The sequence below is a fragment of the Eurypyga helias genome, unplaced genomic scaffold (genome assembly GCF_000690775.1).
Source record: "Eurypyga helias isolate BGI_N326 unplaced genomic scaffold, ASM69077v1 scaffold25133, whole genome shotgun sequence".
In the NCBI taxonomy this organism is placed as follows: domain Eukaryota; kingdom Metazoa; phylum Chordata; class Aves; order Eurypygiformes; family Eurypygidae; genus Eurypyga; species Eurypyga helias.
The window spans coordinates 1-19,366 of NW_010243432.1; the positions used below are offsets into that span (position 1 = coordinate 1).

A 19,366-nucleotide genomic window follows, 5' to 3' on the forward strand; every position below is an offset into this window, starting at 1 on the left:
CCATGAAACAATAAACTAGGCAGTGCCAACCGCACATTGTTAAGAACATGACGATGTTCCTTCTTAACTGCAGTGCAGTCATCCAGAACATAAACCGCCATTGGCAGAAGTAGCTGTTACTGTAACTTAGAACTGGCATCACACATAGCACTCCACCACCTGAAGTACTTCTCACACTGATTTCTGAGTCCCAGTTTCACACTATTTACCTTTCTCATACAGAAATCTGCAACACAGGCTGGCCACTGCCCCTTTAGAAACAAAGGAGAAGGGATGGCAATTTAGAAATCCAGCTCTTACACAGGCTGAGGAGATAACTCTCTCCTTCTCCATCGCCGACAGAACCTACAGCGGCTGAAACCTAATTCAGCTGTCATGGGTACCTGCCTAGAACTGGGTGAAATCTAACTCTTAGCCTCATCCTTGTCTTCTAAGCTTATCTCCAATTATTTTTTTATAGTGCACTGGGCTTTTTCTTTTCAACTGCCTACAGTGAGAGTCTTCAGGAGAGAAGAGGTTCATCTCACAAAAGCTCTCCCCGGTATAAATTCATAAACAATAAACACATCTCTGGAGCCTATTATGTGTCTGCTTTTCATCAGCCTTGAGTTAGTACATAAAGGAAAACCTCCAGCCCCTTGTCTGTGCATTTATTCAGTTCCAGCCTTTATGAAGTAGAAACTATGAGAACTCCTTGTCTAGTACAGAACGTCAATTGTCCTCCATCACTTTTTGTGCTGGGCAGCTTAGTGGGAGTTCTAAAAAATGAGGTTTAGATTAATGCTAAAATTCAGGCATGCCTCTGATGACTAATGCTTGTAACCTGTCAGAAGTGATGAATGGCAAACAAATTGCCGAAGTCGTCTATCTGGCTACTGCAGGAAACTGCTCTCAAAGTTTTTGGTCTGGAAATGGGGGCTTTGTGAAAAATAGCCTCTTAGGCTTCTTTAAGTAGTCTTGTTGATAGTGATTTACGTAGGAAGTCTTGCTTGCAGTATGAAGATGCTTTATTAAAATGGATTCCACATTTCCGCCTGATGAGAGTCCTTTCATTATTTGATAAATCCAGATGTTCAGTTTGCAATTCCTCCTGAAATCAAGAAGCATATCTACCTAAAAGCATCTAAACGTGACAGAAGACAAGACCTGCTCCTGCTTTTAACACAGTATGAAGGCACAGAGAAAACATTTAAGGATGTCTCACAAGGGAAAGAAGAGACCAATGAGCATGCATTTAAACCTGTCACCAGAAAATCTGGCCACAAAAATCAAACTCAACATGACACGAGTGTTCAGAACACCACAGGTTACTCTGAACTCTAGCCTTTAATACAAGTGCACTGAATACTACCACAACTATGCCAACACTTCTTTTCCTTTTTAAAAATTACCATAAAATAGGTTTCAGGTGAGAGTAATAGGAGTGCATCACTTATATTTACTATTGCTGCTGCCTACTTCATTCAAGGACATTTCCTTGTATTCATCTTCGTAAGTTTCTTAAAACTCATATAATGTACTTTCATAAGATTATTGTTTTAACCTTACATATACATGGGAACAACTAACGCAAAAAAAAAGTGAATCTCATTCATAATGATAAGCATCAGCAGCTGATTCCCATAAGACTAATTTCATAGAATTCTGGCAAAGCCCAGATGATGTACCATGCCAGGCAATGAAAAAAAGATGCTAAGACGGATACACCTTAGCTGATTATAAATATCTTGTAAACAGGAAAGTCCACGTGTACAGGGACAAAATCTGCATCATGAAATTATTCATACTGTATAAATGACAAATTCTTAAGTATTCTGTCTGCAGCAGATATTTAGCACTGATGTGCAGCCATGCATGCAGGCCATACTATCTGCCATTAACTTACATGGTCAGTAAAGCATGCAGATCATCATCAGCCACTGGCAACTTGAAGGACTTGCAAATAGTCCTACAGATCTCATGGGGCAGCACTCCACGCCTACACAGAAAGAGAGGAGGAGAAGAATACATTAGGTGTTTTCCAGATTTACTTCAAGTGATTGTTGCTGTGAAGAGGAAAACATGTGAGGAATACTGGGGTAGAGGTAAAGAAAACAAGGTTTTAAGAAATTTTACTATTACAAAGCTGAGAATCTTGAAGTGCACATGGTGGCCTGTCTCCCACACACTGAGGTCCCTAGTGATTTTCTCTGGTTCTTTATCTGTGACATCAGAGAACAAAAAGGGCAAATGAGTCATAAGAAGATTCAGCTACAAATCCTTTCTTTTTTCCCTTATATCACTGTTCTTCCTCTTTGATTTAAAATACTATGTTTTGCCTGTGAATGGGCATCTGGTTATGTCACAGAACGTTCACAACAGCAGCTCTAATAAAAAGTGCACAAACAAAAGGAAGAAAAGTCAAAAAGGCTATCCTTTTCTGGTCTACTGTCAAGTGCTGAAAGAGATGTAACATTACAAATAATATTCTTTGGCCACGATACACCATTTGCTCAGCAACAAACAGAAAGTGGGTAGGTTTACAAGCAGAGCTTCCCAAATAACAGCTTAGGATAAACAGAGGAAGCTTACTTTTCACGGTCATTGTATGTAAGCACCGCAGACAGTTGTTCAAAATTCTCAAAGCTATTTTTCTTCAGTTTTTCTTGAGCCACTGCAAGGAGGAAGTGATGGTCCATTTCATGTTCATCTCTCACACTGTAATAGCGCCCCAGAGTCATAATTTCATGATCTGAAAACGCTCCATCCGTGATACTGATTATCGAATTTCTGTACACAAAGACAACAGCCTACATAAGTTTTAAGTAAAGGAGTTAAAAAGAGTTAATAACCACTAAATTTCAGAGGGAAAAGAAGCATTAAAATGCACTCATTACCAAATGCTGTACTTAGATCTTTAAAGAATGTATCTACTTAAATTTGTAATCCAGATCTGTTCAAGGAGATATAATGGAAATTACCTGAACCCTTAAACTTTTACAGGATGCCCACATTTGCTCATAGTTGGCTACACATACAAAATTACATAATAATCATGACTGAAGTCTTTTACCGGAGATGCCATATTGGCAAGGAATATTGGCAGCATTGTGAAAGCTGGGCCTGCTGGGTAGCTTTCAGGGAAAAGCTGGGGGAAGGGAAACAGAAATTGGTCAAAGAGAGAGCAGAAAATTACACTCGAATTGTAATCACAAGCCCTCCTGGCAAGATTGAAAGACAGGAGGCAGTAGTAAGACCAGTTCGTGCTTGGACACTGTCAGCAGAGAATCAGATCTCATTCAGGAAAGAGTCTGAGATGCACTCTCCCAAGATTGCTTGTGCTTGTCAGACAAATCAGCCCAGCCCAAGGAAGAAGAAATGTTCCTGAGATCCATCTGATGGGCCAGTGCTGGCACTGAATGACTAGTCATTCCTGTTAATATCAAGAATTTGTCGCTGGTAAAACAGCTGGAGTGTTTTCCGGCTAAGCTCCTGAGGGCACTGGCAGTATAGCAGCAAATGGACACAAGCTTTGGAGCTTAAGAACCAGGTCTACTAATTAGAGTTCAGTGCAATTTCCCTCTGCTTTATATCACTGGTGGAGGGGAGGAGAAGGACTAATTATAAAGACTACGTTGCCTTTGTATTAGGGGTTTTGTTGCCTTCAATGACTACAGAGTTATTCCTATGTCCTGGATGTTGACACAATGTAAGGGAAGAAAACCACCAGTAGTGAGGTACGCAAGGAAAACTAGGAGGCTTCCTGCTCTCCTGGAAAAAAAATTGTCTCAATTGTAGGTTACTTCAGCTGTTACAAGGCCTCTTGTCAAACCTGGCTTAGTGTAACTATATGTTGGTATTATGAACCCAAACACCTGTCCCTGTTGAACTCGCAGTTCAACAGGATTTTTAACAGCAAGCATCAACACGGGCCTATGTGTCCCAATTATTATTAACTATATTTAATACTTCTGGATAAACTGCATTAAGAATAAACTTCACCATAATTGCTGATGCAATTAGAGCTGTACCCTCTGGCACCCGTGGGGGTACTGCATCACTGTTGATTATACACCGATCTTTGAAAACAATTGGAAGACATTAGTGATGCACAAAGTTCTGACACAAGACAAACTTCTCGCTGGAGAATAGGTAAATTATTGAATTGATCTGATAATGAGTCTCAACATCCACATCTGAACTGGAAGGACAAAAACTTTGTAGCCTTCCAACTTGCAGGATTTTATGAACAATTTTTCACTTGCTTCCCCTCGGAGGCTTGTACAGTCTTGTTCAAATGGAGATATCTCTTCATAGAATATGACTGCATTTACAGAGCTATTCAAAAAAGAATGCTGAACAGTGTGTAGTGTCTACTTTGTTTCAACTGCTGCTTTCTTCATATTAATCAGTAAAATGCTTAATTTGCAGTGGCGGGATATAAATATAAGGAGAAGACAAGCTGTTGACAATAGCAAACCTTATTTGAGATTATGCAAACTCAATGACCAAAACTTGGTCCATTTATTAATATTATCATTATCTTGTCAGCATTATTATTCCATTTACTGAGTATTATCATTTATAATATAGCAGCATTCAGAGACCCAGCCAAAACTGGAGCCCCTTTCCTGAAGCCTGCAGTAATATTACTGCAAAGACAAAGGGAGGACAATACTGCCTGATAAGCCTGGCACTTGAAATGCTTGGGCTGGCAAGCTGAAAGCATGTAGGTAGCATCACCCATCTGAATATTTCCACAGACTGGATTTCCACACATGGCACAGATTTTTTCCAGTGTCAGGGTTTTATGGGTCTTTTCTCAAGCCAGTCAAGTCACCAAAACATCCAGATAAAATTATTGTCTTGTTTGGGAATTAAGGAATATTCTAGAGATTGCTACGGACTAATGAGTGAGACCCAAGATTCTATTCACAGATAGAATTACATCTAAACTTTTCCTGACAAAAAGAAACAAGCTACAACAATTGTTCCCACAGCTTAGTTATCTTTTTACTTTTTTTTTTTTTTTTTGGGTGGTGGTGTTGTTCTAGAAGAATAAGACAGATTGCAATCTGAATTTGGTAGAGAAAGAAATAATAATTAACTGCTTAAGAGAGCTGTTTCTCAAGCTGAATTGAAGATAGGCATCTCTGTGAAACCCACATGGTTCTTTGTCTCTAACAGCGAACAGTCTTGCCAGTAGCTTATGAGAAAAAGCAGTCTGGATAGGATCATGTGATGCACAGGCATCTAAGTTTTAGTAATTTTTTTCTTCTCCTTTTAACAAAGCTTTCAATAGTGTTAAGAATAGCTTAGGGGATAGCTTCACTGTACACCATGTATTTATCTCCTGGATGTTGTGCTGTAGATCTGGGTTCTGAAAGTAGTTAAAGTAAATGGTATAATTACAATTCTGCTTCACTAAATCACACTTACAGGTGTATTTTTAAGTGCAGCTCATATAAAATTACACAGGTAGAAAGGAAGAAATATGACAGCCAGATTCAGAGCACAGTAAAGCTTTAGCTGTATTTAAGATAAGAGGATTATCATGCTGGGTGAAGCTGTCACATAGATAATTGCTGCTACTAAAAATACCATTTGTCGTTAGTTACACTCATGAAATGCCACAACAGATTAAAAACAAACAGTGATATACAGAAGAAAATACAAAACAAAGAAAAATACAAGTTCTATCCACAGAAAAATATCTTTGAATTTTCATAGATGTGAAGAAGTGCTCTCGTCATCATCATTAAAAATGTTTCGTTCTAAAATACGATAGATGGATAATAAAAAGAAGAGGCCTTTAGATTACTGGATATAATATGAATGAACAGAATCAAAATCTACTATCACTATAAAGCACACAAGTTAAATGTTGCTTAGAGACAAATCCTTCCTCTGGCAGTGTGAGCACTTCTTGTTAGACCCCCTGCGGTCCCACCCAGGAGAGATGCAGACCATTAGTACGTGCTCAGACAGGTCCAGGTGAGCACTGAGGCCACAGAAACAGTATTAGATGGATTCCCCTGCTTTCCTTATTACTCATGGCGAGGGCTACGGCATTTTTGTTGCTGAAACCGAGTCCCTCAATACCATGTAACTAGACGTACCTTACTCTGTGCCACAGAAGAGCAGTAGCCTAAATTAAACAGCTGGGCAGTTCACAACTGCACAGAGTGTGACTGTAATTAAATTCACATTCAACTAAGCCTCTTCTTGATAAAATGAAAACCTTTCCCTGCTGTTTAAAAGCACAAACAGCCCCCTTAAAAGTGTGCTCTGCCAATATCGTCACCCAAACGTTCCGCAACACTGACCTACTCTTAGTGCATGTAAGAAGACAGTTTCGCAGATTACTATTTCATAAATTGAAGCAAAACCATAATTATTTTATTTTAAACAGTTGTTGTGCATATAAATTAAACTCCCTTTCCAAGGGCTACAAAGTTTCTCCAGATACACATTAACTTTCAATTTCTTCCACTTCTTACTCTAGTAATAACATTGTCCTCCTTACTGCAGTTACAGTTCAGAAGTTGCTTCTGCTGAGTGGAACACCTCAGTCTAGAAATATTTTTACCAAAAACTCTCCATAACTGTGGCCTCTCTCAGTGTGAATCCTACCTTTTAAGCACTTATTTTTAATTTCTGAATACCAGCTTGTCTGCATTTATCACTACTTTCACTTTGAGTTGCTGGAAGAACCTTCAGCTGATCTATATATCTTCTGAGATACTTCAGAAAGAATTCCTGCCTCAGTTAACATTCCCATAGCGATGACATTCCACACAATATACATCTACTTACATGCTTTAGTTACTAGGACCATTCTTAAATTCATAGTACGTTACCACTTTGAAAACCAAAATGCTTCTAGGTAAAATCTCCTCCCCTGTTCCACATCATTAACCTCACCAGCACCCAACAGAGTCCATACACTCAGGTCTTCTGGCTGTGGGACAAATGGAAACCAGCTTGCATCTGAAGATGATTTCCTACACATTTTCCCATTGTCGTATCTGGATTATTGCCAGAATCCAGGTATCTACTCACCCTGTCTCCTGCTGAAAAAAAAAAGCTCTCACTACTGCTTTCCAGTCTTTTTTAAAGATGCTTATCGCTGCATCCTATAATTTCAATACACCATGGTTCTGCAAAGACTCTCTTCTTCATCAATGATTCAAAACCCAAATAACATAATTTTCAGGAGGCCAGCTCAAACATTCCTTCTTGAATTTCAAAACTACTAATTCATTTGTTTGACTCAGGATGGGCTTTTCTTCATCCTTCAGTGTCTATATTACTGCTGACTTGCCCTTCTTCCTAACACTTTGTGCCAGCTCCATAAAAAGTAGACAGATTTTAGTTGTGCTTTTCAGCTTACTTGAAACTACTGCATTTCTCTTTTATTCTGGGCCATGGATTCGCTCCCTTTTTCACATACAGTCTCCAAGTAAATGCAAAACAAATGTATCACATTTGTCAGCTAACACATGCGGAAAGCATCAAGAAACAGTCATGCTCTATACATTTTTAGGGAACATGCCTTTATTAAACATTAAAATACAAAATCCACTGTCTTACCTGAAAGGTTCATACTCAATCTCCTTGGTGTGCTCAGGGTCAGTGGCTGCAAACACCTGTCTGATTTCTTGGGAGCGAGGTTCTGCTATGTCCTTCAGTTTCTTGAGGATGACACCAATATCAGCCACGGAGAACTTAACAAAGGAAAGCAAGACATAGATCAGAGAGAAAGGGATTATGCAACCAACTATGCATGTACCAGCCAGTGTTGTCAAGATGCAGGGCAACGTTCCACTGCTAAGTATTATTATTATCACTGTCTCACTTCAAATGCATGAATCAGCAATGTGTTAAGTTCAGGGGGAAGCTTGCTACTGGAAAAAATTGCCTCCTACGGAGAAAATCAAATATTAAACAAAAATCATGCACTCTCTAAAAGCTTATTCCAGCTACATAAAAGGACATCCAATTTTGCTTCAAACATTGAATTGTTAAAGCAGAAGAAGAAACACTTAAAAGTACAGATCTAATAACTTAGTCTCCATTTTATGTTGGTACATCTCACTTAATACTCTATTAATAAACTTTGCTATGTTAAAACTAATCTTTTCACCCTTAGCTCTGATGAACCATTGAAGAGATATTCATATTAGATTGAGTATGTTTTTTTACATACTCAGAATTAGCAGACTGGAAATTTGTTAGGAATCAACCTTTCCTGTTTCAAGAAGAACACTTATTTATTCTAAATACAGGCAATTAAAATAAAATTAAATTTAGGTGAACAGAACTGAAGCACTTAAGTTTCCACCCAACATTCAGACTGTTGTGTTAGAGCTCTACCAAAAATGTATCTGTTATACTCATTTTAACATAAAACGTCTATTTATTTAGTCATTAAATAGTGGACGAGTCCAAGCATGAATATCTGACATGCCCATACAACTATCATGCTCTACCTAACTTTAAAAGCGCAATGAACTGTCCAAAAATAGGTTTCTCTCATTTCTTCCAGTAAGCAATGATGTTTTAACTATCAACTATTTGGAATTTGGTGTGACTGATATCAGAGACCTAAGCCCAACAGAGATTGGGCCTCACTCTCAATTACGCTGAAGTCTGTCTACAGCACTGTGTCAGCTCAAAGGGATCTAGGAGAGGATATTTAAAGTCCCTATGGCGCTGCTAGAGCAGTATAAAGTGATCCAAGTTTAACAGATAATCAGTGGTAGCAGGTAACATGCTCAGATTTAGAGAAAACGGTTGCTGCATACACCAAAACTGCTCCAGGTACATCTTGGCACGCAATGCCGCGCAAGGCAGTGGTGTAGGGCAGCTGGACCAGCAATCAAACAGTTTCAGAGACAGCAACATTTTCAGCCACCTTCCCGAGCTGTTATTGCTCGGGCCATAAGCACACAGCTTTCTGCTGAAAAAGCAAGGAACAGAGACTGAGAAAAGACTGGGCAGAGGGAATCAATCAGCAGAACATTTAAAGATGGATGAAGTGTTCTGTCTGTCTAAAAACCTGCCCTCTCTACATTATCAAAGCAGCTATTTTTACATCTTTTTTCTAAACCACCCATTCCAAACACTTACATAGACATCAAGTATCCAAGCACCAAGGCAGTAACTCCTTACCCACTTTCCCCCCTGCTCATGTAATTGCTGACATGCTAGCAGTCACAATCTAGTTCGATTTGATTGTCTTGCTGAACTCCAAGGTTATTATGATTAGCTCAGTGGAAGTAAAATCAACCTCCATGTTTACACTGCAGAAGACTACAAATTTTGAAAAACTGAGACTGTTTCAGAGATTACGAATTCATTTCCAAGGAGGCACAGTGATGCCTTCTTTGAAAGAGTCCTCCTCAAACCTGGATAACACAGGTAGGACGGTGCACAACACACAAGTTCTGCTTTGCAAGCAAATTTAAACTTCCTAAATAAATCTTTTTTCTTTATATTGGAAAAGAAACTAAAAGCTTTGAGAATTAGATTCTTAAAGTTACTTTGAGTTCAGGTGGCAATCAAAATGACAAGACTCAATGATTTTTCTTTCCCTGTAACTTAAAAACAATACAATAAATACAACTTTGAAACAGAAAATTAAAACTTTCTAAATATCTCATACAGTGTCAAACAATTGTTTCAGTGACAGCAAAATCAGTTCCCACCTGCACTATGATCACCAATCAGTATTTTGTCTAAATCAACATGTGCCTATGGAAATGTGGTCAAAATGTCATTTTCCAGAAGAACATTCCATCTGGATTTCTTTCACCAGCTTTCAGAAACTGTACTGATGTGTTCTGCTGAAAGGAAACCTCTGTCTATTCAGAAGGAAAATTATTTCCTTTTTAATTTTAGACATAACTGACAAACAGTCATCTTAAAATAGTTTCCCCTTCTTCAAACTACTTTCCAGCCCTGCTCTTCTCCAGTAACTGCTGAAGTTCTTGTGATTTGAATACGCAATCCCCCGATGAACGGAGGCAAACCAGGTGTGTCCTTGCTTCTGGAACTCTATCCAAAGGATGTGAATAAAGCATCCATCACTGGGGCAATAAACCTTTTTTTCTACCAGCTGTTTTAAAATCTTAACTGTGCAAAGAACATTTCAAAATTCACTTTGAAGAAGTATTTTTAGTGTTGCTTCTTCCCATTTTGGAGATTTTCTTTTGATAACACACAATCATTCTGCCTGGAAAACGAAGATCTCATCTGTTTGATCCAAGATAATCAATGCAAACAGCAGTTTCAAAGAACACTTACAACCTAATGATGCGCTCTGCATTTTGGAAGGAGAAACAGTCCAGCAGTAAGGAAACATAATGTATACAGCTTTGGTTTTTACTGCTTAAAGGATTTACTACTTGTAGCATTTTATATCAAGAAGCATTCTGCAGACCTTCCTCGTTATTCCAGGGAAGGCAGGTGATGCCAACGCCACGTTAATTGACAAAGAATGGGATGAAGAATGTGTCCTCCTATCGGATACACTTCCGGCTTTGGTGAATGAGGGCTTCCTTACCACCCATTTCTACAATGACCAGTAGCATAAAGTACACATCATCAGAGGCACCCCAGCTATTTCTTGTTGTCCTCCTCTAAACGCAACACCAAAAGATGCTGAAACTTGGTACAAACTGTAAGCCTGAATTCCTGACTGTGGTATGAATTTCTAATATTACAAAGGAGATGCTTTGGCATATAAATACATATGAACCCAAAAAAATCAAATCAAGGGGTAAAATAGCCTCACCAGCAAGATTCTAAATTGGATGTGACCACATCTAGAGTACTGTGCACTGTCTCCGTATCTCACATCCACTCTCAACATCTCACAGTTGGCTTGCAAGGACAGGCTGAAAAGTGTGAGACTCATAACTGGATAGGACCGGGGTCAGGAAGAAGAATGTCTGAGATTTACAAAATTATGAAGGTGGTGCATAAGGTAAATGGGGATCCTCATCAAACCCCAAAACATTAGAAGTGGCATTGAGACTAATTGGAAGTTGGTTTAAAACAGATAAAAGATACTTAATTTTTTTTTTTTTTTTTTTTTTTTTTAAACTTTTTAGCCAATGAACTTTTCAACTTGCTGCCACTTAAGCTCTGGAAGCAGACAGTATCTGTAGGTTCAATAAGGGTTAGGTTAATTCAGGGACAAGAGGACCCTAAACAGTCTCACAAAGTAATAGGCAGGGATATACCCCTAATGCAGTAAGAGTGGATGCTGAGAGAGTAGAAGGCGAATGGACAGTAAAGAGTCGCCAGGCTTGCACGCACTGCCTAGCTAACATCTCCTAAATCCACTGCTAGACAGACAGCACTGGGCTGCGAACTTTGGGTGAAAAAACTAGGTATAAATAATTCTGAAATTATTTATATATCTGAATATATATTTATGTATCTGAAATTATTATATATCTGAAAAATATATAGATATGGTACAGTCCTTAAAGAAAGGAGAAAACAACAAAAGCCTGCTTCACCTCATTTGCATGCTTCTCCATGTAGTTGAACGTGTACTCATCAGCATCCACCAAAAGAAAGTTGTGACCATGGAAACAAACTCTGGCTCCTACAAACAGATTCTGAGCCGTGAAGTATTCAGATGGCTCACTCTTAAAGAGCTCCTGCCCAGGCTTCTTAATGCGGCCTCTTTCCAAGAACTTCCCACCAAGTAACCCTATAGGAATAGAATTGTAAATAATTAATTTTGTCTTTACTTGGGAACACACATTCCCCCCCCACAAAAAAAAAGAAAACCCAAAAGACACCCCAAGCCAGCTGGTTTGTGTTTAAATATTAGTTTTTATCCTTGAGTTTGCTGTCTCATAATATACTCTCCCCCTCCTCTCATTGCTAAAAGAACTGTCTCTGCCAGTGTCCACAGCAACAGTTACATTGTGCATATTCTATGACATGTCTCATTTGAATGCCTGCCAAACACCTTCCCTTTTTTTCTTCTATTTAAAATGGGACAGAAATGTGCCTCTTCAAATCTTTTCCCATAACCCTGTCACCAGCCTTCGGACTGACCCTTGAGAAATGTAAGATTTCAAAATGTAAGATACAGGCAATTATCCTTGAACTGTTAAAGCAAAAGGGAATTAAAAAATTCGGGTAACACAGGCCTACGAAGATCATGAATTCTGGTGCACTGGAATTCTAATTTCTTTTTAAGGGCTTTCAAATGGAAAAAGAAAAGTAAGGGTGACATGACACTATCTTTCACATACTCTTATGCCAATGCAATTTAACTGCAAGCTGTTATTTCCTTGTGAGCTGGCTATGTCACATTATTTCTTTTCACATTATTTGTTTTCACATTCTAATGATTTTATTTGCACCACTGGAAACCGTATGCGGTACTCAAGGGTCTGTGAGATACTAAAAGGAACAGTTTGCTTTCCAGTAGTATCTTCTGGTGCACCACAAGACTGCATTGCATGTACCCAGCCTTCCAGAAGATCGCCTGTCGGATGTTAAGTTTCATCAGGATATGTGCCCTACAATAACTATAGGGTGCCTGGGGTTTGTTTCCTGTTTATATTTGAGCTTCCAAGCCAAAAAGCATACTGTATTAATGTTTAATGATGTCTTACATATTAGTAGTGATGCAAGTCCAATAAAAGGCTGATGAACAGTGTAATAAAATGCACTTTATAGTCAAAATTATAAATTAATGTGAAACCCAAACTACTTATTAAACCAGAGTTTGGATCAGACGTCTGTCTTAATTGCTTTGCTAGCACCATAAAAGCAAAAGACAAAAAATACACTACGGCAATGATCAGGTCCAGCTTGAATAAAAAAAGCTATTCAAATAGCTAATGTAACTCTAATCTTAACACATTCTTTTTCACCTAGCTATTAAAACAAATACGAAATTTTTAAGTTATATAATCCTGAAACCTCTCTGTAATATTTAAACAGAACTGGTCCCTGTAAGATTGGAACTTCACTCTTGTCTCTGTATTGCCTTGTAACTGTGCACTCAGACTGCAAACCTACCTTAATACCTCCCATAATTGTTTCTTAAATGTTACAAGTGAGTACATTTCACATGGTATAAAGAAAAACAACCAAAAATACCTCATTAGGTTAGAGATTTTACACTGAAACTTGATGAGAAATTTTGATGGAAATCTACAAAAGCCAGGCTGAAAGCACAAAATAAACACCACAACCAAAGACCTTCTTCCATTAAGATCAGATCAGACTTTGCAGGTGTTTGTACAGCTGTTGGCTTGGTCTTACACTGACTAAAAAAGACTTGTGATCTCCTACATGGGGAGCCAAAGTTCTCATGCTTTGACCCCATCTCAACAAGTGCTTCAAGATGTCCAGCCCTGTGCATTTCTAATGCAGTTTCAGAGTGGTACTAATAGCGTGAAGTCGACCTTCAGGTTGCTGGACTAAGAAAAGAAAGAACAACTTTATTACTTCTATCTTAGGAATGAGATCTGAAATATTTTTCTTGCCGATTTCTACCAATTCATAGCAATAAAAAGGCAAAAATACCCCTTCGAACCTGTACACAAAAGGGATGGTCAAGTTGATCCTTTGGGAGGCATTTACTCCCCTCTAGGATGTGCTCAACCTTACTCTTCTCCCACCCCATCCACTTCAACACTTTTCCTTCTCACACATGAATGCTCTCTTGCTCCCATTTTGCAGGCCTTACTCCTTTTTCCTAGCTGCTTTTAGCTAACCTCTGCAAAGCCTTGTCATTCTTAACGTCGAAGAAAAGAGAGAAGAGAAGAGAAGAGAAGAGAAGAGAAGAGAAGAGAAGAGAAGAGAAGAGAAGAGAAGAGAAGAGAAGAGAAGAGAAGAGAAGAGAAGAGAAGAGAGGAGAGGAGAGGAGAGAAGAGAAGAGAAGAGAAGAGGAGAAGAGAAGGTGGGAACAAAGAAACTTCTGCAATACCAGGCTTCTTTCCAACTCCTGCTCTACCTCCTCCCACCCCACTGCCCCCTGCCTCTTCAAGACTCTTCCCACTAAACTCTCCCATGGTCAGTTCTTAGCTACACCCTTCCACTTCCCCTTTCTGTCGACTCTGAAAGTCAGCTACTCCATCCACTTTAAGATCCCAGAGAAGTTAAAAACCCATTTACAGATACTTGCCTTTCATACACGACTTAAAGTATTTGTTATTGTTGGTATGCAAACTTGCCCATTTATTGTTCCACATTTTGTTTGACTAGCAATGTTCAATAGGCTCCCAGCCGCAATCCCAGCATGTATTCTCCTTCCAAAATAAAAGGAAGTGGCTAAGCAATCTCTGGCCTGGCACCCATGCTGCTGAGAGCCTGACCAACCGACCACATCTGCACTGCACAGTGTGTGGCACTGGTTCTGCTCTGGGTGCTGTATGATAAATCTGGGGTCTTAAGACACAGCTATTATTGTTGTGTGTTCAAAATGTTTGAAGGTATGTGAGGGCTGTGCTGCAGGCCAACAGAGTGCTGTTTTGCAGCACAAAATGCTATGTATTGCAGCCTCTGGGTGTGGCAGGACCTGAATTTTTGAGTGTGCAAAACCTCCTGGGAAAATGTTGACAGACAAAGACGGAGCAAGACAAACCTGGTGCAGCCTTGGCCTTACTGTCTCGTGGGAGGGTTTCCTGGAGCTAAGCACCCTCCGGGAGATGTCCCAGGCTCTCTGCGGCCTTGTCTAGTTGGAATGGTACAACAGAGAACCAGGGGTGACCGAACAGACAACACATATGATTGGGATCAAAGATGCAAAATGCTCCCTGGACTTCATTAATTTAACAGTGCAGCTGTACCCTTAGCATCCTTTATGCCTCTGGACATACAGAATGCCAGTCAAACATGTCATTCACTAGTGGAGAACTGAGCTCCTCTTGAGTCTCACAGCAGCATTACATAATAAACACATACAGAAGTGTACGTATCTCTAGCTGCAATAAAAGAAGTTGCATAAATTACAGGTCCCTGGATGGCAGGAAACAAGTAAAACGACAATGGCAGGACACTGTTGCCACAAGCAGTGCTAAACCCTGATGTTGCAGTGGAGCAGGGCTAACTGGGAATGCTCATGAAGCCTAGGCAGGTGTTCTACACATTCTGAAAACACTTCTCAGAAAATTGCTTGTATTTCAGTTAGGGTTGAGGTCCCTCTTTATGCGTTCCTAATAGAGTTGGATACAAGCAGAGATTCCATTAGCAGTTCTTTGCATTGAAATGGCTCAGGCCTTCCCAAAAACCTAGTCATGTGCAGGGCACTCAAAAGGGCTTAACAGCACCACTGGCATAGCCAGAGTTCTCTAGGAATACAGACAGGTATTCACCCCACCTTCATTTTTTTATGGATGTGAATACTTAACTGTAAAGAATAAAGAATACTTAAGTGTAAGCTAAATAACTGGACCAAAGAAAGTCAAGTGCTGCCACCAGAGCCTGAAGCAGAGGAGAGTGAAGAGTGCTCCCTAGGACAGTCTTTGCTCTAGACAGTGAGCTGGGAGTACCAAATTAGGTCAGTGCTGCGCACCGTGAGCTGACCACCACTACTGTGCAGTGGTAGTATTCACCCTGTGTACCTGAAATACCATCCTAAGGTGCTCTGTGCCAAGAAGCTGACACAGGGCAATTCAAGCAGTAACAAAAGAGCTAGTCATGGGGTTCCACAAGAGACCAAGATGGTAACTAAGGAAACCTTCTAGTATTCTTTTTCTCTTGTCTTTGACAGAATGTGACTTCCTGCTTTTTTTTTCTCTCTCTGTGGTTTTATCAGAGGCTGACAGCAGCTTTTAAGTGTCTGTCCTTCAGTGGCACACATTAAGAAGTGCCAGAACACTTCTGGATGTTGACTGCTCTGAAACTGTTGCTGCAGACGTTTTGTGGGCTTCACAGAAATACACTGATCTCTCATGCTTAGCCAAGGCTTCCCCATCTCTCTCAGCTACAGAATGACTTTGCGACATCCTTCCCAGTACTGTGTCCTTTCACCTGTGCACAAGACACTCCAAGGAAATAAAAAGGTTCTCAGAAATCACAAAACCTTTCATATCCTCAGTTGGGGGCAGCCTACAACAGACAACAGTAGTCAAAATAATTGTGGTCATGACAACATTGGGTGGCCATGCTCCCAAATAGGTTACATGTGACCAAGCAACTGAGAAATAACAAAGCATTTGTCACTTAAACACTGGTAGTCTGGCTCATGAAATTCAGTTCAGTGTTATACACACGCACACACACATGCACGCACACACGTGTGAGCATGTAGACATCAGCATAGGTCAGTCTTCACTTTTTATATGCTCAACACTACATGATAAAGGAAGTTAAAGAATATCACAGCTGTTTTGCTTTCACGAGCTGCTTCTATATAATGGATGCTATACAGTAGATCTCACACCACCATAAGACAATCTGGCAAAACAAAGGATTTGCTCTTTCATTCTTGATGTCTTATATTTCCTGTCTCTACTTATCATTCATTATAATACAATTCCTGCATATTATCCACAACAAAAGCCAATGCTTGAAGGCCAAATTTGCAAATTAAAATACACCAATATTTCTAAAGCATTAAACTTCCAGTTCTCAAAGGATATTGTGAAGTACTGTCATACAATGAACAACGTTATTCGGAGTGATGAAGACTGTAAATTGCTATGACATGCAGCTATGTAGGATAATGCAGTAAACCTGATGTAATTCCCATTGCATTTAAAAATCCACATCCCTGCTTCTGCTAGTGCTGGGTCTGGCCACAATGTTTACTGTAACTCTAATCAAATGAGCGGGGCAACTGCGACTGATGGCAAGACATTAGTACATCTTACCTGTGTTTCGCTGGGTATGTTCAAAAACTGAAATGGTGTCATCACTCAGGAAGTAGGAAATAATGAATTTCCGATCCTTGTCAACAGGACTATCTGTGATGAGTTTTGCAAGAAAGCGCAGTATGTTACTTTCCATGCCCCTTCTAAGGGGCAAAAGAAGAGGTAAGAAAAAAAAAGAGAGTATAAGAAAAGTTTTCATAACTAAGAGATGCATTCTCCTGAGTTTTGTAACATACTTTACTTGTGTTATTACTGGACTAAGAAGGGAAACAGCATAAGGTTCCCTACTTTTCAAAAAAAGAACATTTTCAGCCTAAATTAACAGAACCATCCAGAGTCAGCCAGATAGACAGGAATAATTTTCAGGGGAAAATTACTTCTCTGCCACAGGTCTGGAATGAATTTGTATTCAAATTCAGTTGCAAATCAAGCTCCAAGTGTCTTTCCAGGAAATTTATAAAGGAAGAACACATTTAGGTATGTATATTTTCAAATCACATTATGAAGAGCAATACATACTAGGATTATCTCCACAAAATCAGGCCCACCAGATGATCGTACTAGTTGGATATTTGTTAAGTGATTGTGTTTTAAATGATTTACAGTACCGCTATGTGCATTTTCAATACATTCCCAAGCCTCTTTCTAATACTTTTCTTCTTTTATGGAGGTTCTACAGGTGAATCTCTAGCATGTGACTCCTTTCTGCTTAGGCTTCAACAACCACTGCCTGACAAACCATTTCATAGTGGAAAGTAAAGGGTTAATGCTTTAATATTGCTACAGTAAACTGCATGAAACTCAGCAGACTAAAAGAGTAAATGCCAGAAAGTCAAACAGAAAAAGAAATAAGTGTTGGACTGCTGAAGCACATAAAATTCCTGACTAATTCCTGGACAAAGACTTCCATCAAACTCCCACTGAAGTCAGCAGAAGGGAAGGAGGTAGGGGATGGGAGGGTCAGGATATTTGCCTTCTCAAAAGAGAAATTTTGCTGAGTTTGGACAACATTGGCGCACCATGTCACGGAACCCATCTCATGCACCTGTCCCTTAGAAGTCAGATGAGCTGCTGTTTTTCAGCAAAACACAACATCCCTACTTCATATTTATCACCTTCACAAAAAGACACAATTAAAAAAGTTGGAATGAGTTTCCACTGAAATACCTGTCTTTCTGCATGAATTTCTTGAGATCTTTCTGTGGAGGCTTAGGAAGCAGACCCATACAGGAGCACAGAGAATCCTCTTCGGAACCAAATCCAGTGTAAGGAGGAAACTTCTTTTCTGGTTTTGGAGGCGGTGGAGCCTTATATGGAACTGGGGTGAAATCCTCTACAACAAAAACAGCAAGACTTACTTATTAGTGTTCTGAAGAAGCCATTCTGCTAAGGATTTAAACCTCCATTACTAATACTTAATAGCCTATTTCTGTAACAAAACTGATCAAAATCAAACCAGGATCTGTCCTACTGTTACAGGGTAGATAAAGACTCCAGAGAAGCCAACAGCAAAATTATTGTTGCTTCAAGCGTTTCAGGAATTAATCTATAATCTTAAAATGTTTGATAAATGTTGTTAAGTTACACAGGCAAAAAGAAAGACAAATATAGTTTCAAAATGAAATAAAATAATAGATCAACAATTCTAATTAATTTTTCAGTTTTATCCTTTGAGGCAACATGATTAAGTAAATACTTGGCTTATGAGTTTCCTGCCCTCTGCTTTTTGCCAGAGGAAAATAAATACATACATAAATAAAATTTTATTCATTATTTAAATCATATATCTGAGAGAAGAATTTGGTACATTGAGCCAATAGCTTCAATCCACATCTCACTTTATCCAGAGTTTCGCAAGCTTTGTTTTTCCCCATTTTCCCCAGTCTCAAGTCTTTATTCACAGTGTTCAATGGTTCCGACTATCCCAGGTACACAGCAGGAGCTCTCCCGGCTCAGCACAGACACACAGGGGTTGCTCCCAAACGCTCTGCTGCCCTATGGTCCCTCCTTACTCCTTTCTTGCTGAAAATGTTGCTGTACCATTTGGCGCCTTGTTGCTTCCCTGCAGTGCTCTTTCACTGCAACACAGCTTCCAGCTGCCAGTGGGGTTACATAAAACAGTCATACAGTCTGCTGGTTAAATGGAAATGGAAAAGGTGAGAGGAAAAAAGTAACTTCTATATAGGAGAAAATTAATGGGCAGACCTGAGACAAATGAAGACATAAATCATAGGAACACAGGATAAGTCAGTCTGGATGGGAACTCGGGAGTCCCTAGCATGGCCTCCTGCTCAGGACAGGGTCAGCCCCAGGCCAGACCAGGCTGCTCAGGGCTGTGTCCAGTTAGGGCTTGACACCTCCCAGAGCCTGCACAGCCTGCCCAGGAAGCCTGCTCCAAGGAGGAAAGTTTTTCCTGATATCTAATTCTGAGCCTCTTGGTTCCACTTACGCATGTTGTTTCACGCCTTCCTGCCATGTATCCCCGTGAAAAGCCAGGCTGCTGGTCTCAGCAACCTCCCTGTGGGTGGGTG

The 19,366-nt window shown here is 39.7% G+C and overlaps 1 protein-coding gene across 1 annotated transcript; it reads right to left on the reverse strand.

Moving 5' to 3' along the window:
• Window positions 1–1,881: 1,881 nt before the first annotated feature.
• LOC104507975 (EF-hand domain-containing family member C2-like) lies at window positions 1,882–18,168 on the reverse strand (the record flags this gene model as incomplete). Its single annotated transcript, XM_010149429.1, has 6 exons — window positions 1,882–1,978; window positions 2,572–2,769; window positions 7,573–7,706; window positions 11,511–11,707; window positions 16,836–16,978; window positions 18,003–18,168. Coding segments are annotated over 6 exons (935 nt in total), but the record flags the coding sequence as incomplete, so codon positions are not given.
• Window positions 18,169–19,366: the final 1,198 nt, after the last annotated feature.